The sequence below is a fragment of the Rhincodon typus genome, chromosome 9 (genome assembly GCF_021869965.1).
Source record: "Rhincodon typus isolate 14 chromosome 9, sRhiTyp1.1, whole genome shotgun sequence".
Lineage (NCBI taxonomy): Eukaryota > Metazoa > Chordata > Chondrichthyes > Orectolobiformes > Rhincodontidae > Rhincodon > Rhincodon typus.
Genome location: NC_063340.1, coordinates 60,779,109 through 60,803,659, shown reverse-complemented (window position 1 = coordinate 60,803,659; position 24,551 = coordinate 60,779,109). Strand labels below are relative to the sequence as shown.

Genomic DNA, 24,551 nt, shown 5'->3' with positions numbered 1-24,551 from the left:
GTGTTCCTTCAATAACACCCTAATACATTCTTCAATCACCCCAATGCCCTATTCCCTTTGTGACCTTGTCTGGCATTGCCTCAAATCTCTTGTCACTTATTATCTCCCTTCTTCAATCTTATCACAAACTTTATTTTATTCTTTTTCCAGCCCCTCCCACTTCATCCACATAAAGCCAATATATAATCTAGCATTTTTCCCAGTTGATGAAAAATCATAAAATGAAACGTTCACATTTTCTTTTCTCTGCACAGATGCTGCTAGACCTGAGTCTTCCTTCAATTTTAAACTTTGCTGAAAAGAGATACAAGTTGCCGAATTTTTCCACTTAAGTTGCCATTTGTGTCTTTGTACTGATGTGTGCATCGTGAAGAACTCCTGTAATATCTCTTTTTTCATCAATATTTAAGTTCTGTACGACCAAACAACTGCAGCATTTCCTCTTTATATTTTAAATTTCCTGTATCCGCAGTATTTTGCCTTTGTTTACATCTTAAAGGGTATTTAGAACCTTGGAGTACTATATGGTAATAATGAGTACTAGAAACAGAATGGTGGGGAACTTCCATTCTCCAATAAAGATTTCCATTTGACTAATAAGCACGAATCTTGCTCAAAATTGAGGAAGTTGATTATACTGTCAGTTACTTATTTTGTATACTTAGGATACTTTTGTATCATATAAATACTTGGGCCACAAGCATCCCCTTGATTCTCATCTCCATATGATAATGGTGCATAATAGAATTAATGGGTTAATATTGTAATCCTCAATCCTGGTTGTGCTTTTTTTTTAAAGACACCATCAGCCTGCAATTGAGCAGATAGGCCAACTGAGCATTAAATGCACACTCCACTTTATGTGTCCAAAAACGATTGGAGTATTAAAGCTTGTACAGATGCGGAGTGGTATGAAATCATGCTTTACATCGTAAACAACTTCATTTATTGAGATTAAACCATTAGTTGGGATTTAGAAGACTGAACAACAACTTTTCAGTGTCTTAATACAGCAACTAAGACAGCCAAATATGCACATGATTGTGCCCTACGAATTCCAAAGCCCATTATAAAACAGAGCTGGGATGACTGGAAGAACCCACAGACAATCACCTTAAGTGAATGAGAATCTGTTCACAAAACATCCAGACATTTAGTGTATTCAACAAAGTATCGAACAAGCCATTAGATACAATTACTTTGGGCAACAGATTTTGGCTGAGAAGTGAATCCTCCCAGCAATAATCTTGTATTTCCAAACCACAGAGACGAAAACAAAGTGCTTTGTCATCTTGACCATCTATGGGTAACTGGTCTGTTGATGAACCAGCTAACCTGTTTGTATTTTGCAAGACTATATTTTTCTTTAGGTCATCAAACAAAATGAACTAAAAAGGTCTAAATCAGCAGCAGATTCAGCAATGACAAGTTTTGGTACCACTGGCATGCAACTCTGAAACTGAGTGCCTCCTTTAAAACATGCAAGATTCTGAGGAAACTTGACATAGTTGATGCTGAAAGAATGTTATTCCATAAAGAAAAAGGAGACAAAAACAAAAATTGCTGAAAAATTTCAGCAGATCTGGCAACATCTGTGCAGAGAAATCAGACTGAACGGTTTGAGTCAAGTGACACTTCTTCAGAACTGATGGTAGCTAAAAAAAAATGTTGATTTTCATGCAGAAAATGAGGTGGGGGGAGGGGTAAATGATAGGTAGAGATGGAGCCCAAAGAAACAGAAGAGCAGTTGGACAGACAAAGAAGTGCATAACAGTCAGCCTTGGAGAATGAACAGCTGCTAATGGGGGCTATTAGTGGCTAACAATGGGTAGTGTGTGATAGCAAATCATGGGATAACAAGGCCTGGTGTATGGGGTTTGATGTAAGTACATGGGAAAGGGTACCTCAAGCCCTAAAATTATTCTGAGGAAGGGTCACTGGACCCAAAACGTTAACTCTGTTTTTCCCTCCACAGATGCTGCCAGACCTGCTGAGCTTTCCCAGCAACTTTGTTTTTGTTCCCAAAATTGTTGAACTTGATACAGTCTATAAGGGTGTAGAGTTCCCAAGCAGAAAATGAGGTGCTTTTGTTCCCACTTGCGCTAAGCATCGCTGGAGCAATGCAGCAACCTGACAGAGAGATGTTGGCCAGGGACCTGGGTGGTGTGTTGAAATGGCTTGCAACCAGAAGCTCAGAGTCTTTTTTACAGACAGAACACAGGTGTTCAGCAAAGCTGTCAGTAAATCTATGTTTCATTTCCCCAATGTACGGGGGCCACATTATGAGCAGCGAATGCAGCAGACTAGATTAAGTAAAGTACAGCTAAAACCTGAAAGGTATGTTTGGACTCTTGGATGCAGATGTGGGAGGAAGTAAATGGGCAGTTGCTACACCTTCTGCAATTGCAGGGGAAGCCACAGGGTGGGGCGGTGGAGGTGGTGGTGTTGGGAGTGAAGGAGGAGTGGAGGGAATGTGTGTCTGGTGGTGGCATCCCACTGGAGATAGCAGAAATGGTGGCTAATGATCCTCTGGATGTGGATGTGGTATGGTAGCTTTATAAACCTCAGAGACACAGGTTAAAAATAATGCGTCATCCACTTAAGATAGTGACAAATAGAGTTTTTTCTCTAGAGAATCATGAGATTGTGGAATTACGTTCCCCCGAAAACAGTGGAGACTGGGTTACTGGATTTTTTTTAAGGCGGAGTTAGATTTACTTTCCTTTTAGTCAAGAATCTAAGGGTAAAGTGGGTGGGCTGGAAAATATAATTGAGGCCATAATCAGATCAGCCACGATCTTAGCAAAAGAAGAAAGAAGCTCAATAAGCCAAATGGCTTAGTTCTGCTCCTAGTACTGGTTAGGATTGCTGCTTCCCAGCATCCGGGAGCTGGGTTTGATTCCAGCCTTGGTTGACTGCCTGCGTGATGTTTGCACACACTTCCAAGTGCTCCAGTTTCCTCCTACAATCCAAAGATGTGCAGTTTAGGTGGATTGGCCATCCTACATTGTCTGCAGTATCCAGAGATGCGCAGGTTAGATGGGTTAACTATGGTAAATGTGGAGTTACAGGGGTAGGGTAGGATGTTCTTTAAAGGATCGATGCAGCCTCAATGGGTCAAAATGACCTCTATCTGCACTGTAGGGTTTCTATGATTGTATTATATGATTGTGTGTACAAGAGATGCACACCCCAAATCAATAATCTCATTCACTTTTTCTCTCCATTCATTATGCAAGCATGAGCTGTGCCTGTTTTTGGCCATCCATATGCTACAGACATGGTCTGTAAGATTCAACCCAGCAGCTTACTCCAAGAAGCCAACACACAGCAACATCGAAGTTGTAAACTTGCTCGCCGAGCTGGTATTTGGTTGTAGACGTTACGTCACCCTACTCGGGAACATCATCAGTGCGCCTCCGGTGAAGTGCTGATGTTCTGTTCCACTTGTTATTTATATACCTCAGTTTGCTGGGGTGGTTGGCATTACTTCCGGTTCTGTTTTTCAGTGGTTTGTATCTATACAACTGATAAACAAACCACTGAAAAACGAACTGGAAGTAATGCTAACCACCCCAGCAAACCGAAGCATATAAATAACAAGCGGGGCAGAACACCAACACTTCACCGGAGGCGCACTGACGATGTTCCCTAGAAGGGTGACAAAATGTCTGCAACCAAACACACCAGCTCAGCGAGCAAGTTTACAACCTCATCCACAACCTGAGCTACAAATCTTTTCAAAAACTTTACACAGCAACATCTTTAAACTCATCTTAACACAGAAAGACCCTCAAATCCAGTCAGAAATTATTCGAGGTATCAATCTACTGAACAAGTGCATCACTGATTTGTTTGGACTTTTAAAACTTCATAATCTATTCTCCCACTTTGCAACTTACTTTTGTTGTGAACACCTGAATGCATGACTGAGAAAGGCAGAACACTTTCATTATTTCTATTTGGATTGCGCGTTTAGTACTACTCTCTTTTAAAGTATTATAAGAAAATCTGGTTGCGTTCATCTGTCACAGTCACAGCGATGAAACGATTAAACATCACTGCACTGGCAGACATTCCCTTCACAGAAAAACCTGGTCATGGGTCAAACAAAACAGCAGGAAGCCAATCTAACCCTCTCACTTGACTGTAACACAGATGTCCTTCAAATATTTAAAACTACTATCAAAATGAAGCAACAACCCATTTAATATTTAACAACATAACACTTATTTTTGCTTCTACTGAGACTTATTTGTTTGCAGTTACCAGCAGTACCTGTTATTTTTCTATTCATACATTTTAGTTATTGAACTGTGCTGTTTTGTCAGAAAGACTTTTCAGTCAAATTTAGTCTGATCCCCCATCCCCCCCATGCATAATGCCACCAATATTAAAAGAAAGACCGGATGAAAATAATGCATGTTTGACAGGAAACAAAATTTTCTACTGCAATCAAAGTTGCTTTTCCCACTGGGGACACAAGAGATATGAGGTACCCACTGACTATTGCTGTCCTTAATTATCTGCTTTCTTAAGTGTGCATGTACCTCTGTTTGAATAAGCGCTCATTTCCTAAAAACAGTTCAGCTCTAATCCTTGATAAACTTGTGTCACTAAGAGTACAATATGGCTCAAAGAACAGCACTCTTTCTGAAATCAACAAAACCGATTTAATATTAAAAAGGAAACAGGGAGTTACATTAACTGAAAAATAACATCCTGCTGAACAGATCTAGCAACGCCCTGTTATGGGAAATTCTGTCTCTAAATTTGGATAGATTAAGAAGTTTTAAAAGTCTAAACAAAATCAGTGGTATACTTGTTCAGTAGATTGATGCCTTGAATAATTTCAAACTGGACTGGAGGGTCTTTCTGTATTAAGAAGAGCTTAAAGATGATGTTGATATATGCTGGAAGCAGTAAAGTATGTTCCCGAATGAAGGGCAAATATCTACCTCTGGCTTAAGTAAAGATTCTAAACAACTTTATTAAACATTAATCATCTAAAGGCTGCAATCTTCACAAAAAAGTTAAAATTTAATGCAGACTGAGGATTATGAAGGTGAAGAGTATTGTGAACTCTGGCAGCACCCAATGGGTGTTACTGAAGTTTAAGTTAACCAATACATGGATAGTAATTCTCCCCTGGTATTGCTCATAAAAAGTTCCTGACCTTCGTGAAACAGCCATTCTATTGTTTTAGCATTTTTGTTTATATTAGCTGTATGTATTAGTTGGATACAAAGCTCCCAGGTACTCATGTGTTTCTTTTTTGGCAAAGATCATTTTTAATTACTCACTGATTTTGGAGTGATTTGTCACTGTGTCTGATATTTGTGCATTTGGTCTCTTATTTCATTCTCTCCCTTATTTAATTGTGCATCTTCAGATATCCCTGATAACCTGTTTGTCCAGTATCTTAAAGTAACTCTGTTACATTGCTGCAGTTTTTGTTTATCTGTTCCTGAGGACCTGTCAGTTTCTGTGTAAAAAGGATGCCCTACAGCAACAACTGATAAAAGGTAGTATTATCCTGGGAATTAGTAGGGTACCACACATTCCTCCATACTAATAGTAAACTCCTGCAGCAAGGAAGGCAGAAGAAAATACAATGGAGATTATCTTTTGAAACTGGCAAATCAGAATGGCTAATATGCATTGGAGGAGGGTGCAGAGCTTCATGGAGACAGCAGGAGAGTTATGTGACAAAAAGAACTACAGAGAAGGCAGAGCTGTGTGAGAAAGCAATGAAAGGACGTAATGACTGAAATGGTCAAAGAAAGGATGGCATAATAAGAACAAGGATGGTGAGGGAAGGCTGCAGGATATCCAAAGGAAACAGAGCAGCAAGACATTTGACAAGAACATGGTACAGCTAAAGTTGTAGCAATAACTTGGACAGGAGGTTTGGAGAATAATAGGTGATGACCCCCAGTGGTGTAGGAGAGTTGACCAGGCATAGGCAGTTAAAAAGAAAGTATTTCTGCTGGTCAGGAAGGTTGGGACAAGGGGGCATAGCTATGGTTGGCAGGGTTTGAAAGAATAAAAGTTTATCTTATTGAAACAAACTTGAATCACTTAAAATAGGATCTTGGGAACAGTGGATGAGATGGATACCCAGAGGATGTCCCTTCTTGTAGGGGAAACTAAAACCAGGGACTTCCCACATAAGACAGAGATGAGGTTGCTTTTGAGGATTATAAGAATGTGGAATTCTCTTCCCCAGAAGGTAGTGGAGACTAGGTCTTTAAATATATTCAAGGTCCACCTAGGAAGATTTTTGATGGACAAGGGAGTCAAGGGTTATGAAAATTCCAACAGGATGGTGGATCTGAGACTACAATCAGATCCTCCATGATCTTATTGAATGATGCAGAAGGCTCAAAGGACTAAATGGCCTTCCCCACTCCCAAGTCTTAAGATTGCAGTGTATATAATATTCGCAACTCATCTCTATTTGAAGGAGTCTGTGCCTACATGCAGCTAGACCTGGACAACATGCAGGCTGGGATTAATATATAGCAGGGTAACATTCACACTATATAAATGACTATCTTCAACCAAAAAAAAAGGTCCTTCAGTCACTGGGTCAAAATCCTGAAACTCCCTGGTGTACAGCAATCTGGGTATCCCTACACCACATCGAGCGCAGTGGTTCAAGATAGCAATTCAGCATCACTTTCTCCATAGCAATTAGGGATGGACAATAAATGTATGCCTCGTCAGGGATGCCCACATCCCAACAGCAAATAAGAAAATTTCTAGAACCAAGATAGTTATTGGAGCTTAGGGAATCACAAGTATTTGACAGACTGTAGTAACTGGTCTAGTATATACTTATACTCTGACATTACATCTAATAGAATGAAACATTCCAGATTTATTGATAGAGGTTTAAAAATGGTTCAACTCTTGGTTTATTGAAATTGGCTGGATGGCTATTTTGTGATGCAGAGTGATGCTGATAGTGTGGGTTTCATTCCCACAACGGCTGAGGTTACCACAAAGGATTCTTCTTCTCAGTCTTCCCCCTCACCAGAGATGTTGGGACCCTCAGGTTAAACCACCACAAATCATCTCTCTCGCTAATGAGTAAGCAGCCGTATGGTCCTGTACACCAATGATAACTTAATCATTATTTATAGCTCTTGAAACATATCTGTGCACTTGAATCATGTATCTTTGCCTCTAAAATAAAGAAAATTTATTTCAGTTTTGAAGAAATATTTATAGTTACTATTGTGTGTTGTTCAAAGCTAACTGCTGCATTTTTAGTTGATGTTATTTGACAAGAGAAAACACTCAATAAAACACTGAACGAAAGCACAGATCTCAGCTAAATTTAGCCAACATGGAACTAGACACCGAAAAGCTCAAGCTCAATCTAAAAATATTACCTTCAATATAAAATCCTAAAGACAACAAAATATGATTCAATGCCTCTTCACAGTATCGTAAGACTAGTTAGCGCATACAGGACAGAGTTCTGGGGTATAACAGATCAAATTTTATGACTTGTTCCTCCAGAGGAACATCACTGGTTTATCCTTGAGCATTGATTCTTGGATTTTTATTGAAAACCACTTGAATGCTATAACATGATAATTCACCCAACTCTAACATTAACAAAAGTACATACATGCACATGCAGGGTTGATGAACTAACAGCTTAACTCCTATTCAGTTGATGCTTTATAATGGCTTACTGGGTCCCAGCAAACCAGTACAGAAAAACAGACTGCAGAAGCTAATGTCATAAAGCAGCTCAAAGGATGTTTGGCTGGTACTTACCTTGGCTGTATGCTCCACGTCGCGAACTTTGGGCTGACCATAAGACAGAGATAAAACAACTTAAAACAAATTAATGTATGCAAAATCACTATCAACTATTAACTGAAAATTCAAACTAAATTAAAAATAAATAAAACGATGAGTGGAAGGGCAGAAAACTAAGTAATAAATTAATTGAACATAGGAAAAGAGAGATCATAAAAAGCCTATTTATCCCATGACATTCATCATCGAATATTCTCTTATGACAATGTCCAACAGTACTTTGAACTACCTAATCTGTCTGATCTTACTGCACACAATTGACAGTTATCCCCCAAAATGTTTGAGCAAATATATCCTTCCTGATATCTTCTGAATTAATGTTACAACCATATCAATTTTTATTGTTGGCTCCTAACTTTCTTCAAAAAAATACCCTCGGATTTATTTACTTAATCTACATAATTTAATACTTTATGCATTTGATGAGGTCCCACCTTAGTCTTCTATATTGTGAAATATAATGCAGACATTTCTCTGATAGCTCAGTTTTAAATTTGAAGTTATTCTGGTTGTCATTTTCTGCATCTTTTCCAATTAATGCTTGGGCAAGCAGTGATCTAGTAGTGATGTAATCAGACTAGTAATCCAGAACACCAGGTTAATGCTCTGGGTACATGGATTTGAATCGCACGATGGTGAAATCTGAATTGAATAAAATCTGGAAGAGGAAGGTGTCCTAATTGTGACTATGTAACCATTGTTAATCGTTGTAATATGCCATCTGATTCATTAATGCTCTTTAGGGAGGGAAATCTCCCATTTTACCTAGTCTGGCCTACATGCGACTACAGACCCACAGAAATGTAGTTGGCTCTTAACTGCCCCCTGGGCACTTAGGAATGTGCAATAAATGCTGGCCTGGTCAATTACATCATGATGCTAGGAACAGATTTTCATAATGTGACGAGCAAAACCAAATTTACTATTTGTGCAATTAAGTCATCAATCATTAGATTGTGAAACTTCAGCAAGATTTCTGTTTAGTTTATGGTTCTAATTATATTTATTGGATTTTAAAGCTATTTCAGCACAAAGTCTAGATACAGAAAGTGTTAATTATTGCTGCCCATATTAGTTTCTAAGCCTCTTATATTAATTCAATCTGATTAATTGCATACAATAACAGTTTACAGCCTCCCTGGAGTACTTTGCTCCTATCCATGAAAATATCTAACTTACCATTAACCTAGCTGCATCACCTACTAGATTCTTCAGTAATGTTGTTGCTATTTTCTCTCAGAGTAAAAGTGTTAGATTTCCATGTAGATTAGAGACAAAAGGATTCCAGCCAAGTACCCGCATGGTTCTAACATTATACAGCTCATGAAAATATTACTTCTATTTTATAGTCAATCCTATTTACTTGTTTCTGAAAAAAAGGTCCTGATCCGAAACGTCAACTTTCCTGCTCCTCTGATGCTGCCTGATCTGCTGTGTTTCTCCAGCTCCAACTATGTTGTCTCTGACTCCAGCACTGCAGTTCTTGCTATCTCTGAATCGCATTTACTGCTTCTGGTTCCAATAACTTAAATTTAAGCATCAGTCTTTCATGTGAAACCTTCACAATGATTACTGTAAAAGTGGAATTTATACCTTGGATGGTCTTACCACCTACTTCAAATATATCCTACAGTTTCTGTGCCAGGACCATTCCCTTCTACACATTAAGGGCTACTTTTAATAAAAATGCTATACAGTTACGACTGTTTTTGTACCAACATCTATCAAATGGCCCTGTCGTAAGTGACTTTTTTTTGTATTCAGTCTTGAGCAACATCATAAGTGCTCACTGATTCTTCTCTAACAACAATCACAGTCCCATAAATTTGATTCAATGTTTCAAGATATATATCATCTGGCTAAAGGCATTTATTAACAATAATTCCTTCCTAATTGATCAAATAAATTCACAGCAAAAACTCTCTCATAATCTGGTTTTATAATAATTTCAGCCTGCAGAATATTGTTCATCTTTAAATACATTGCTCATTCTGGGATATTCCAAAATACATACTTATCAAATAGATATGTCATTTTATTCATTTGTACAGGTTAAAAGCTATTTTATGAATATAATCAAAGATTTTTGAAACATTGAAAGTTACAATGGATTCAAATTATAGAAATACATTAAATGTTAAGTGATTCTCTCTGCTTTATGGTCTCTTTGAAACTATGAACTGAACTAACAGATTCGTTTTCAACTTCTTTTAATACGGATAATCAAATTAAGTGTGTTTCAAGAGGAGCCAATTAAACTCAGCAAAGTTTTGCAAGCATTAGATAATTTGAAAATTTTTGTTTTTACCTTGACTGATAGGTGGTTCCTTAGATCTGGCAAACAAAAAGAATAAAGTATTTAAGTGAAATTCGAACAACTAGGTCTCAGACAAATTGGAATAAGCATAATATACCATATTTACTGGTCAATCTAACCTAAAAAGCGATACCCAACGCACGGCCAAACATCCAAGTTCTTCCTATTTACTACTCACATTCCACTGAAATTAAAGTTGCCCATGCATTTAACCATAGAATTATAGAATAGTATGTCATCAAAGGTGATTGCTTAGTTTATGCCTCCCTAGTGAGCATTAAATTCCTGCCAACACCATCCTCTAATATGGCAAAAGGTATTGAGAAGGGTATAGCTCAGCTCAAACCTACAAATAATTACGATTGCACAGCAGACATACAATTATACAGCTAGAGAATTTAAGGTGGCAGGCATTAGAAATTGGACTAAGATCTCCAAGAAGCTTAGGCTAATGCTGTAGAATAAATTAGCAAACAGAGGAGAGTCAGGCACTAATTAGTAAAATTAGATCACATGGAATTCAAGGTGAGCTTGCCAATTGGGTACATAATTGGCTTAACAGCAGGAGACAGAGTGTGGTGGTAGAGGGCTACTTTTGGTACTGGAGGCCTGTCGTCAGGGGTGTTCCATAGGGATCGGTTCTGGGCCCTGTTCGGTTTGTCATTTATACAAGTGATTTGGATGAGAATATAGAAGGCATGTAAGTTTGCAGACGACACCAAAATTGGTGGTATGAAGGAAGTTTTCAAAGATTACTTTGGGATCTTAATCAAATGGGCTGAAAAATGGCAGATGGAGTTCAATCTGGATAAATGGGAGGTAGAACAAAGGGACCTAGGGGTTCAGGTGCATAATTCTTTGAAGTTTGGGTCACATATAGACAAGGTTGTTAGAAAGACATTTGGCACGCTTGTCTTCATTGCTCATTCCTTTGAGTACAGGAGTTGGGAAGTCATGTTGAGGTTGTACAGGACATTGGTGAGGCCTCTTCTGGAATACTGTGTCCAGTTCTGGTCACCCAGTTATAGGAAGGATATTATTAAGCTAGAGAGGGTTCAGAAGAGGTTTACCAGTGTGTTGCCAGGTATGAAATGTTTGAGTAATAAAGAAAGAATGGATAGTAATCTAACTTGCTTTATTCAACCAGTGGATGTATTTCTGAATAAGGTCTTCATGGATAACACGAGGAAAAAAAGTAGAATAATGGGATGACTGAACGAGAGATGGTGTTCACTACAGGAGGCTATGTAAGGGCTCTCAAAGTTAGTAAACCACGTGAATGGGTTGTAGAGGCCTGGGATGAAAGGAAATTGGAGATTGTTGTTAAATCTTTCTGGAAATATGGGATATTAAATGTACTAATTGCACAGTTGTTGATGATCCGTATGGTGACATGATTCAAGAAGCATGTAAGGACATCTTAGTTGGTTTTGAAGATCAGGAGGAGGGTGATTTAATGGTTTTTTAAATACATGTTCAGAGTATGATTTGCTGCTACTTCGTATTCTTTTCAAATAATGCAAAAACCTGATTAAAATTATAAGTTTAATGTGTACAGGTTTTTGGTGAATTTGACAAATTTAGTGCACACATATCAAGGCCCATCTCCATGGAGGTTATTATTTAAAAATAAAAATTAAATAAGATGATATTTTGGTATTACTTTTGGGAATGAGGGAGAAGCAGGTATAGTTTCTAAGCTGGCAACCCTATGATATTCAGATGATCAGAATGGACAGGTTGTCAGCCTTTGAAATTATTACTCAAGTAAAAATCAACTTTCTAGCAAAAAATCTAGTCTTAAAAACTTAACTTTGACTTGAGCAGAAGACAATGTGTAAAATTACATACACACAAAATAGCACACTGATTACCAACGTCAAACAATTCAGTTATTAGAAAGAGTTAGAAAAAATGCAGTCAAGAACTAGATGGGTAGGAACTTATGAAGACGTAAAACAGAAAAAAGGTTAACCAAGATCATCATTTTAAGTTAAAGCATAATTGCAGGGTTAACTGAGGTAAAGCATTGTCTAGGCTGGGGTTAAGAATGTGTTATTTTCTTGCAATGAAGTGCCACAAAATGGAAAAGTCTTCTGGATATGTCAGAGGAAGAAAAAGTGTTCTACAATCATTTAAGAGGTAGTCAGGTGGTGCGATGGGTTATTGTAGATTCTTTTCATAGAAGGGGGAGAGAGGGAGAGGGAGAGGGAGAGGGAGAGGGAGAGGGAGAGGGAGGTCAAAATGGCCCTCCCTTTTATCCTTGTACTTTTATTGCTGTCCATTTTACAAGCTTTGAAGTCACAAAAAGTATTTGGAACTTGAAATGCTATCATTTTAAAGAAACTGAACATGAAACACATTAGATTAGCCTTTAACAATAGAGTCAGGAATTGCAGTCTATTTATATGGGGTAATATCCTTTGCATATGGCATCAAGCATAAATTTATATGTGGATAAGAAGACCTGAAGGATCTTATCAAGCTGAAGTCAACACCAGGTGCTAAATGTTAAAATCAAACAAGTTCAGAGCAAATGGAACTCATCTTCAGATTGTGCACTATGTTGTTTTCAACCATTATTGGTTTTGATTGAAGCCACCACATATGGAATGATGTAAAAGATTGGTATAAATGCAAGAAAATCTGTTACACACAATATAACAAAATGATATATCTCGTATATTGTGTAAATATGTCCAACTGATCACAAAAGCAACCATCGGGAAAATGAATATGCAGAAGCCTACATTCAGGATCCTATCCTGACCAACTGTTGTTACCGTGCAGTGGAAGTCAAATATTAATGCAGAGACTGACGGCCTCTTGGAATTACTAGTAACAGTAGAAGTAAAAAAACCGCCATCTGCCAGCATTACAACAAAATCAATAGAAGTATTATAGATCTAGCATCTGGTTACTGTTCAAATGGACAGGTAAAGTAGCAAAAATATGATTAAAAAAGTAATCAGATTCTTCTCTAAGTGGTTCTGGGTGAGTGACTGAGTGGCTTTTTTAATCCAACATTCATACATTTGGCAGTTCTATAAAACATGCTGCGTTTCACTCCACTATATGCCTGAAATGCAGTTTACATTTCTAAATTCATTATTAATAAATAAAATTCAACAATTCATGTTACTAATGCTTACTTATCTGAACTTTTGTGTTTTGATAGTAACTTAGATGTTGAATGAGCTTTCAACATTTTGTTACGATGCTCATCAGAACCTTCCCAGCTGCTGCAGTGTGACCTTTCAATTGTTGAACTACGTTTTACACTAAAAAAAAAATCAAGATTATCAGAATGTGAAGGAAGATTACACAATGCTTCAAGTAAGTAAGTGAAATACTGAGAACCAGGTGGGAAGCAGTGGACGCAAATCTTCAAAGCTAGACAAAAGGAAAAGATAGATTAATCTCACATGTTATTGTAAGTTAAGCGCCAAAAAAGCAGTGTAAGTCACAACAGTAATGTTGCAGTATGCATCAAACACAGCAAGGCAGAAACTACAATTTTTATTTATTTTAATATATTAATACTTGTAGGTGACAATTTTACACAGCATTTTTAAGTGACAGAGATTATTTGTGTAAGATATAGCATCTTCAATTTGAGTGCGCAACATTGTTTGTTTACCATGTGGTACTTTGTTAAACCCTTTTGAAGGCAACACTTCTGAACACCACAGTACAAAGCAAATGCGGCCTGAATCCTACCACTTTAATATTTAACATTAGTTAACAGTATTCCTCATATAATGAGGTATTGGAAAATCTCAAAACCTAGAATAATTTCAGTATTTCAAATAGAGGGGAACACAAGAAAAAAATCCAACTGGATTCTTAACCAAGTTTTTAAAAGCTGTTTAAATTAAGCTGTAAATCTGATGAACTGATATTAACACAATAACAATCAACTAAGTCATCACCTCAAAGACTTATTTTTTAAGTGAACTTGTTTATTCCGCAGTTCACTCTAAAGAGAATGTCTAAGCATTTGATTGTTACATTAAACGTCTAACGAATATTGTTGTGAGGTGCTATACTTTTTGAAGGTTTATACTTGATTATGGCTGAAGTCATTTCTGGGTGTGCAAATTTTCTTTATAATTTATAGATTCTTAAAGCAACTTAGATCAACAATGCTTCACATTACTTATGTCACTAGTTGCACCAAATAAACTAATGAATATAATAACAAATCTTGAAAAATACTTAAAGCACATCTGTTTAAAATTAAAGTTGTCTATTGCAATTTAGCTTTTTTGGTATATTAACTAGATGACTTTATTCAGAGGAAAATACATATCACAATAGATAACGAAGTGTATGTACTAATAAACAATCTTTTTAAAGCAAGAGAGCCATCTAAATTAAGATCTTCCCATTGACAAGCTTCATTTCTCTTGGACAATAACCTCAATTTGTTTTATTACCATGTTTGATCTTTATCCTAATTTCTTACTTCTTTCCCCATAAAATATATTAATAGCTTTGTCATTAAAAAAGAGAGCGTGAGCAGGCCTCATTTGTTGATTGAGGTTTTATAGATCCACTGCATTCCTGTTGTGACTTTACTTTGCACTTAACCATTTTAATAGCATTATTACTAAGATAACTGAATACTGAAGTAGAGAGAAAGAAGTTTCATCCCTCCCCAAGTAGTTTCTGTTAAGGTAACAATAATACTGTAAAAAGGTAGAGTCATGCAGAGTTGAAGAGATTAAATAATATAAAAGATGCATGGTATGCATAACCTGGACTATGCTCCACAATTTATAAGCATATATTTCAAAGGCAAACAAAAACAGCAGCAAGCTACCAGTTTTAAAAATACTGCAACATGCATAGTCTGTTTTAGAATAGAAGCCCAGCAAAAGTAAATTCAGGATTTCATGCACACTGTATGCAAACAAGGCCCTGGTAGTATGTTAACGTCCAATAAGAACTTAAAAGCTGCCATCTGTTTAGATCAACTCTTAACAACTTCACAATCGGGATTTATTTTATATCATTAAAATTTAAATCTTAATATGTACTAAAGTAATAGTCATCAACAATCACTTGCTAACAAGTACAATTATCCACCTTGGAAATTCCCTGTCACTGGTCACTAAATTAACATTACGAACTTCATTACGAGACTGTAATGCCTTGGACATTGACAATGAAACAAGTTTAAACCTAGCCTTATACAGACAATTGATATTTTGTAGTCTTTTAATTTAAGAATTTTCAATAGTTTTGGCAGAATCTTTTGTCGAAAGAAGAAAAATAGGCATGAACAGTTATTTATATACCGGGTAGCCTAACAAATCTGTGGATGACAGTTAATTTTACCTTTACAGTTAATAATTCTCAGCAGTGTCCATAAACTAGTGCTGAAAATATTTGAGATAATTAAAAACCGAATTTAATACAAAGAGAATTCTGGAAAGTATGACTATTAACATGCATTATGCATAGTAATTTACACAAACAAAAGTGTAGTATAAAATCCCTCTCCCTGATTTATAGCTAGCCTATTTATTGCTGTTAAAATAGCAGATAAAATATAATACAGTACATTCAGAATTCATCTGAACACAATGTTAAAAAATGAAGTCTTCACAACATTTTTTCTGATATACATAAATACATAAATGATCTGGAGGAAGGTATAGATGGTCTGATTAGCAAGTTTGCAGATGACACTAAGATTGGTGGAGTAGCAGATAGTGAAGGGGAAAGTCGGAGAATGCAGCAGAATTTAGATAGATTGGAGAGTTGGGCAGAGAAATGGCAGATGCAGTTCAATCCAGGCAAATGCGAGGTGATGCATTTTGGAAGATCCAATTCAAGAGCGAAATACAAGGTAAATGGAAAAGGCCTGGGGAAAATTGATGCACAGAGAGACCTGGGTGTTCAGGTCCATTGTACCCTGAAGGTGGCAACACAGGTCGATAGAGTGGTCAAGAAGGCATACGACATGCTTTCATTCATCGGACGGGGTATCGAGTACAAGAGTCAGCAGGTCATGTTACAGTTGTGTTGGACTTTGGTTCGACCACATTTGGAATACTGTGTACAGTTCTGGTTGCCACATTACCAAAAGGATGTGGATGCTTTGGAGAGGGTGCAGAGGAGGTTCACCAGGATATTGCCTGGTATGGAGGGCGCTAGCTATGAAGAGAGGTTGAATAGATTAGGATTATTTACATTAGAAAGACGGAGGTTGAGGGGGGACCTGATTCAGGTCTACGAAATCATGAGACGTATAGACAGGGTGGATAGCAAGAAGCTTTTTCCCAGAGTGGGGTACTCAATTACTAGGGGTCATGATTTCAAGGTGAGGGGGGGAAAAGTTTAAGGGAGATATGCGTGGAAAGTTCTTTACGCAGAGGGTGGTGGATGCCTGGAACGCTTTGCCAGCGGAGGTGGTAGAGGCGGGCATGATAACGTCATTTAAGATCTATCTAGGCAGATAGATGAGTGGGCAGGGAGCAGAGGGATACAGATCCTTGGAAAATAGGCGACAGGTTTACATAGAGGATCTGGTTTGGCATAGGCTTGGAGGGCCGAAGGGCCTGTTCCTGTACTGTAATTTTCTTTGTTCTTTATTATACAATAGTTTTCATCTTTAGAACCTCATTCATAATTTACTTGTTAAATTAACCTCGTTTTCAAATAATGGGGACTAAATTTTTTCACCATCACAGGTTTAATTACTAGTCTTTTTGCAACCAAATAACATTTGTAATTCAAGAATACAGAGCACACATTTCTTCAAACTGAAGAATGTTAAAACTACATTGTTAGGAGATGATCCAAACCACCAGACAAAATTCAGTTCTTAGTAAATTGGTACAGTAAAGAATTTAAGAACGTAGGGTTGTAACGATAATCAGGCACAATAAATATGTTACGTTAAATTGTCATTCAACAACAAAAGAATGCTAATTCTAAATCCACTTTGGCAACCAGGATAGAAGTAAAGTACTAACCTTATATTGTATGTTGATGCAAATATGCACTATTAAAAGACTTTCAGTTCTTTGTTCTCAAACACTTATAGTACAGCCTATATTGACGGTCAACCATGAAAACATGGTAGTCCAGTTAGACTTCCTCAGCTTTAGAGAAAGTTGACAGATGAAGTTAGTGTTTTTTTTTTTGCCTTTAATTAAATTCCCAACTATGACATTGTAAATCTGTGTTTTATAAAAAAAAGTAACTGAGAATATAAATTTGAATGTACTTGTTTTATTAGTGAATTCATTTGAAAAATAGGAAACAAAAATCCTGCAGATACCATACTGGTTAATATTCTCTCCTTAGTTTCTAGCAACTTGCCAAATCCTTTTAGAGAAAACAAGTCCTTTTCCTGGAGCTTTGACAAAGCTACTCCATAGCTACTATAAGGAAGAGCTTGAATGTTGCATGTGGTGGCCTTCCCAGCATTCCACCATGGAAGGTAAAGCTGAATTCATAAACTCACCGTACAGAGTTTAGACATGGCCCCACTTTTTATCACGGTATGATACAGGTTGTTATTCTGAATTTCTCAGCAAAACCCTAATCTCTCACTGAATCCCATCCATGCAGTGGAACTTCAAATGGTTCGATTTTTCAAATGCTGAAATTCTCAAACCTATCAATCTGAACACCAACTTTAAAGTTTCCCAAGACTTGATACGGAAGTAATCACTATTGTGCAAAAATGTACAGATGGTCTATAACTCTTTTAAAGATTGAGGCCTTTTGATCCTTGTGTGAAATGTTAAGATGCAATGGGATTGTTTTTAAAATTTAAATGGAAGGAGGAACTAAACCAGCAATCTTTTCTTCCTACTGTCGTCTTCATTTAAATATGATGTGTACTTTTCAGACACACCTTGTACCCCTTGTCACAGTTCTCTAGTTTGGGGCCAATGGCTGTAGTTTAGGTTCCAGTCAGAATCCACTGCATAAACATGCATTGTTCTAACCTGGTGGGAATTGCATCAAATATTGCCCGAGACATATCTTGTGCATATGCCTGAATGCAGTAGAGCTTTCTCCTGACAACTAAGAGCTTTTATACATAGAAAGCAGTGAGAAGTCTGAGGAGATCCATGCACTCCGAATATTTCAACTAAAGTTGCACGAGTTTACAAGAGTCAACTGAATCTAACCTTTCCCATCCCACTGAATTCATATTCCATGTGATGTCAAGTGGAAAAGGTGCAAACTTAGTCTATTTTGAAGATTAGCACTCAAAATTTTGCAAGCTTCAGTTGAGTTCCAAAATCTGAATTTATATTCCTAATTTATAATAAGTAAAACTAGCAGCCTTCAATTACATTATCCATAGTACATAACAGAAGGAATGAACATATTAAAACCCTGCTGATTTAACATGGTTCTAACCCTAACAACAAATAGCTGAGGAACCATTATGATAAAGAAAGAACAGTAATGCAATGGAATGAATACTGCAACTTCATCTCTGTGCAAAGACCTTGCTTAACATCAAAATACATTTCCTTGAACAAAATTTAGTGAAGTTTAATTTCTATAAGATTTTATTATACTAATAATGCTGATTCTAGTATCGTTACAACCCTAATGCACTTTGTATTAGTGTATCCTGAAAACCTTTTGGCTGAAGCAGGGTTCTTGTTTTCTTGAGTGTGCCTTTGCGACTGGGGAGATTGTGAGGATTGAGAAGTTTGATGATTAGATTGAGTCTCGTCATCAGTCTCTTTATCCTGGTGTTTTTCATTTTTCTCCGGATTGCTGGAAAAATGCATCAGATGACAAAAGCACGAAGAAAAATCATATTGATTGGCCAGCATAAAAGCAAAATTATTAAACCATGTTAAGTTATTGCAGGATGCAAGGAAATCAGATGAATATTCTATTTCAATTTCAAAAAAAACCCTTCAGACGAATAATTATTTGATGAAAATGAAATAATAACAAGAAATGCAAAAAATATCTTGGCAAGCACCAAATAATTTTCTCACTTTCATTTTTTTATTCTGAAATACAGAGGATATTCATATGGTGGATTTTTATGTTTTGCATTATATATTGCCCAGCCCAGCTAGAAGATAGTAAATACTTTTAATCTATTAAAAAAAACAAGTTTTTACAAGTCTTGAAGACAAACTTGTTTTTCATTTTCCAGCTAACATTATACGAAAAAAAATCAAAATCTTTAGCTTCCTGCTGAGAAACTGTTGTTAATAAAAGGGAAGGATGTGGGATATCAAACAAAGCTGGAACTTAAAAGAAAACTTCAAAGCATTAGCTGTTTTGGTCACCATTTCGATCCAAAATATTGGCAAGTGGGCTGGGAATACTTGGGGAGAGGGGAGGTAACAGGGAGTTGAAATTATACTCAAGGGAAATACATTCTGGGCCAGAAGTAAGCATGCCAAAACAGGAGCTTCAAAGCAAGAGTATTAAGTTTTACAAACCTGAAATGAAAGAATCTTTTTGTCAGAGCACAGGAGAATAAATAAAATAAAATGAACTACAGTCACCAACATAGGGTGCATCAAGGTTCATGTAGATTAGACGTTCACCATAAAAATGCCAGACCAACCCAATGTGCATTTTACTTCTGAAAATAAAATTCTTCAAATTGATTTATTCATACAACAAATTTGTTAGACAATAATTTCTTTTCAAACTTAACCCTTAGTTGCTTTTTTGTTTTATTTCATCTATCAATTTATCCATGCACCTGAGCCAAGGTAACAAATTAGTCTGATTTTCAGTTTGCTTTATAAAATGAATTGTAAAACACTCAGATACAAAAACAGTTCTTCCATGCATCTTGGTTGAAAAATTTAGGTTGCCAGTTAGCTTCTGATCTCATCCATCTTGAGGTCCTTAGTGTTTCTTGGACTTGTGACACAACGGAACAGGCAAATTCAAAGCGTTAGTTACTTTGAGCAGCATTTTCACATGACCTAGTCGCAATACAGCAGCGCTGGGAGAGTACATCCTCAATCAGGATGCTCAGTATTGAAAGATTCTATGTAGGGAAAAATGAATTCCTAAACAAAATTTCTAACTTTCAGTTACATGTGAAAATATTGTCTGTTCTAAAAGTGACAAATCTGCACTGTCCGTAACAATGTAATTGTTTATAAAACCAGTTAGACTGGTCATTTTAACACTTTGTTGCCAAAGTATCACTTTTAACCTAAACAGATTTAAACAGTTCAACTTGTGTAACTTATCAGGCTTCATATTATTCACATTGTAGGCAACAGGTATAAAATTATAATAAATCATAATGTCATGTCCCCTTTAAAAAGGTAGCAATTTCAAACTACTGATTATATTCATCACTCAGATTTACATACATTTTGAAACTTAGAAATCTAAAATAGTCTAACATCATGACACAAACACAATTCAATTTCATTATTTTAATTTTTAATGTTTTATTATTGATAACTAATTTCCACTAGATAGTTCCAGTTTAAGTTCATTCATTATAGAATTACATAAGCCAACTTTCTACAAATGTAAAGGATATAAGGGACAACTTACCTTTTTTGTTCTTTCAGACCATAACTGTGAATAAAATAAAAATAATGTTGTGATTTTAAAATTACATGTATATATGCACAATTTCACGTAATTAGAAACATTTAAATAATTCTGTAAATGCATATTTGGAGTTCAGTGTTCTAAAGAGTCCTAATAGGTGTTTTTTGCATTAGGGATCAAAATATATGGAACTTTCTCTCCCAAAAGCTGAAGTTATGCAAAATAACAATGTACAGTCATGTTCTAAGTTCTAAAACCAATATAAAAGGACATTATACTTTTTCAAAAAAATGATGAAGGCTTCCAGATTCCCACACTTTAAAATAATCCAACCTTTTTTTTAAACATTCAGGCACTTTTGATGAAAGCAAGCAAAAAGAAAACTTGAGCAAATGGATTAAAGGGAGTTTAAGAATAACAGTCAAAAGAATAGGTTTTATTTTCTTTTATTTCATCTACCAATTTGTCAAGGTTATAAATTAGTCTGATTTTCAATGAACATCTTTAGAAAGCAAACACTCATTTCCCAAGAGTTTCCAGACAATGAATAGTGTTTGTTTTGGTTTCTGTTCATTGAAGTCAAACAACTCACCAAACACTGAAAATATCTTGCAAAATAAACAACAGATTGGGTACTTTACATTAAACATGGCTGTGAGATTCTCATCACACTGGAGGGAATTTGGTTGAATTCAACATTCAAACGTGGTTATTTTAGGATTATTTTTAAATTTTTTTTGACATTAATTAGGAAGGCCACTTTGTCTTGATAATATGTAGAATATTGAGCAGACAGGAGACAGCTAATAGATTTAATCAACATGAGGACAAAGTTTACCTAGTTTTGTAAACTATCAGAATTCCAAAATAATGGAAATATAAAAATATGAAAAGTATTACCTCCAGTCTACATTGCAACAATATAGGGACTTGTTTGTACCAGCTCTCCATTCACTTAACTAGTCAAACTACGTTCTAAATCAAGATGCATCACAAACTTAAGCAACAAATATAGATTCAAACAACACTAACAAGTACTAAATGTCAAACAGATTTTGATTTGCCCGAGGAATGGCAACTGTACCTCTCATGCTTGGCTGATCAATATTATTAATAATATCTCTTACTAACCCAAAAAAATTTGTTCCAAACACTTAAGTCTGCTTCCTATGGAAGCTTACAGTTAGGGATAACTATTGTAGAAATTTTAAGAACATTAACAGGTAAATATACAAATTGATAAAAAGGAATCTGAGAGCTACTCTTACTTATAGTCATAAAGTTATACAGCACGGAAACAGACCCTTTGGTGCAACTCACCCATGCTGACCAAGTTTCCCAAACTAAACTAGCCTCAATTGCCCGTGTTTGGCCCATATCCATTTAAACCTTTGCTGACGAAGGGTCCTGACCTGAAACGTCAACTCCCCTGGCTCCTCTGATGCTGCCTGACCTGCCGTGTTCCTCCAGCTCCACATTGTACTGACTCTGACTCCAGCATCTGCAGTTCTTGCTATCGCCATGTAAACCTTTCCTATTTGTGTACCTATCCAAATGTCTTTTAGATGTTCTAAATGCACCTAGCACTTCCTCTGGCAGTTCATTCCACTTACAAGCCACCCTCTATGTGGAAAAACTCACCCCTAAGATCCCTTTTAAATCTTTCTTCTCTCACCTTAAATATACCCCCTAGTTTTGAATACCACACACCCCCAACCCAAGGGAAAAGACTCTTGCTATTCACTTCATCTGTGCCCCTCAAGATTTTACAAACATCTATAAAAGGTCACTCCTCAACCTCCTACACTCCAGTGAAAAAAGTCCCAGCCTATCTCGCCCATCCCTATATCTCAAACCCTTCAGTCCCAGCAACATCGTGGAAATATTTTCTGAACTAATATAATAATATTCTTCCTACAGCAGGGCAAACAGAACTGTACACAGTTCTGCAGAAGAGGCCTCACTGACACCTTGTAAAACCTCAATATGATGCCCAATTGTTATACTCAACTGTTCCAGCAATGGAGGAAAGTGTGCTAAATGCCTTCTTAACCACCCTTTCCACCTATAACACAACTTTTAAAGAATTATGTACCTGAACCTGTAGGTCTCAGTTTGACAACACTCCCCAAGGACCTACTAATAACTGTATAAGTCCTTCCCCTGTTTGTTTTATCAAAATTCAATACCTCACATTTATCTAAATTAAACTCCATCTGTCACTCCTCAGTGCGTTGGCCCAATTGATCAAGACCCCTTTGTAATCTTAGTTAACCTTCTTCACTATTGATTATACCACCAGTTTTGGTGTCATCTGCAAATTTACTAACCATATCTCCTATACTCTCATCCAAATAGTTTATATAAAATGACAAACAAACAACAGTGGACCCAGAATCCAATCTGATAATACATACAATAACTATTACTAATGAACTGTTCCAATATAGTAACATACCATAAAAACATCCTTGGCAGAAGGCAAACTCAGAAAACAGACTTGTCTCACATGTAATCCAGCAGCCCAGCAACAGAACCCCAGCTTTTTGCTGTAAATCGACAGAGGGTAAAATAACTCCACTTCAAGACCCCAATCACAATTGCTGCTGAAAGAACTAAAAATTTTGGTTCTGTGAAAACTTGACCCCAACCATTCAGGCTGTTTCAACTTTTAAATGAAAACCCTAAGGCCTCACAAGCTGTTTACTCTAGTGGTTTTGGTAGATTGTTCGGCGTGTCTGCCTTACAACCTCTCTTCAAAAGAAAAAAATCAGGACAACACAACCTCTTAAAGCCACTGAATTTTCATACTATGTTCAGTTTCATACATAGAACATAAACATCGTTTCATACGACGTTTATCTTGCCCTGGTTTCCTTTGAAGAGAGATTTTAAGGCAGAGTCGTTGAGTGGTCTGTAAACAGCTCAAGAGGCCTGGGTGTTTTTTTTTAAAAAGTTGAAACAAGCGTGAAGAGGTGGGGTTAAGCTCCCAGAGAACCAAGATTTTAGTTTAACTTTCAACAGTTGTTGGGGTTTGGAAGCTGCTATACATCCCTCCCTGCTACAGCAAAATGCTGGAGTTCTCCCTCCCTCCCTCAGAATTTTCTCTTGATGTTCTTTCCTCCTGGACTGGAGAAATGTTGCATGTGAGACAATCTATTTTACTGAAGTTGCCCCTGCAAAGATTGTGTTTATGGGATGTTACTACCTTGGAAGAGCTAAATATACATACACTTCTTTCTTGTTAAGTATTTCGATAGAGTTAAACTAATTTTTAAAAAAATTCTAATTTTGTCAGTATTTTAATGACAGTGCAAGAATAAAGTGAGTTTTGCTTCAAGCCTGGTAGTTTGACCAATCGACCTGCATCCAGAACAGAATACCTTACACTTGCGCTTTAAAAATAAGAGGAAGTTGGGGTCTAGGCTATCTTCTTAATATATTTTGAGGGTGCTTGGTCTGCCAACACATCAGCAAGGCACATAGCAATGTTTTAAGCCAACAAACATCCATGGGGTGCAAACATATTGAAAACAGGAACCTGTCACCAGATGTTGAAACCCACCACTGCAATGTTGCTGACTTAATTTCTACATCTCGACCTTTGCCTGCAAACTGAGATTTTAGCATCTGCTTAGTTAAGTCCCCCCTGCCCAGCGCATTTTCCCATCTTATTCTACCGAGTGTTTCCTAAGGTAAATCCAAGTGACCTAGAAGGGAGTAAAACGTCCAACTCTGACACAGAGTCAGAAAGAAAAATGTGCATGTATTTAAACATAATTTTGAACAGAGTCACAGTCATTGAGCTGTACAGCATGGAAACAGACCCTTCAGTCTGACTCGTCCATGCCAACCAGATATC

General features: G+C 36.7%; 1 protein-coding gene across 3 annotated transcripts in view; it reads right to left on the bottom strand.

Moving 5' to 3' along the window:
• The window catches only part of LOC109936473 (EMAP like 4), a 277,428-nt gene that overhangs the window by 87,618 nt on the left and 165,259 nt on the right, over positions 1 to 24,551 (bottom strand). For 2 of the 3 annotated variants that reach the window (XM_048601028.1, XM_048601027.1), the window contains exons 4-8: positions 20,690 to 20,713; positions 18,776 to 18,916; positions 13,309 to 13,437; positions 10,148 to 10,173; positions 7,795 to 7,827 (exon numbers count right to left, since the gene is read on the bottom strand). In XM_048601028.1, the coding sequence (XP_048456985.1) occupies positions 7,795 to 7,827; positions 10,148 to 10,173; positions 13,309 to 13,437; positions 18,776 to 18,916; positions 20,690 to 20,713 (353 nt within the window). The remainder of the gene's footprint in view (positions 1 to 7,794; positions 7,828 to 10,147; positions 10,174 to 13,308; positions 13,438 to 18,775; positions 18,917 to 20,689; positions 20,714 to 24,551) is intronic. The other variant, XM_048601029.1, reaches the window with a different exon arrangement.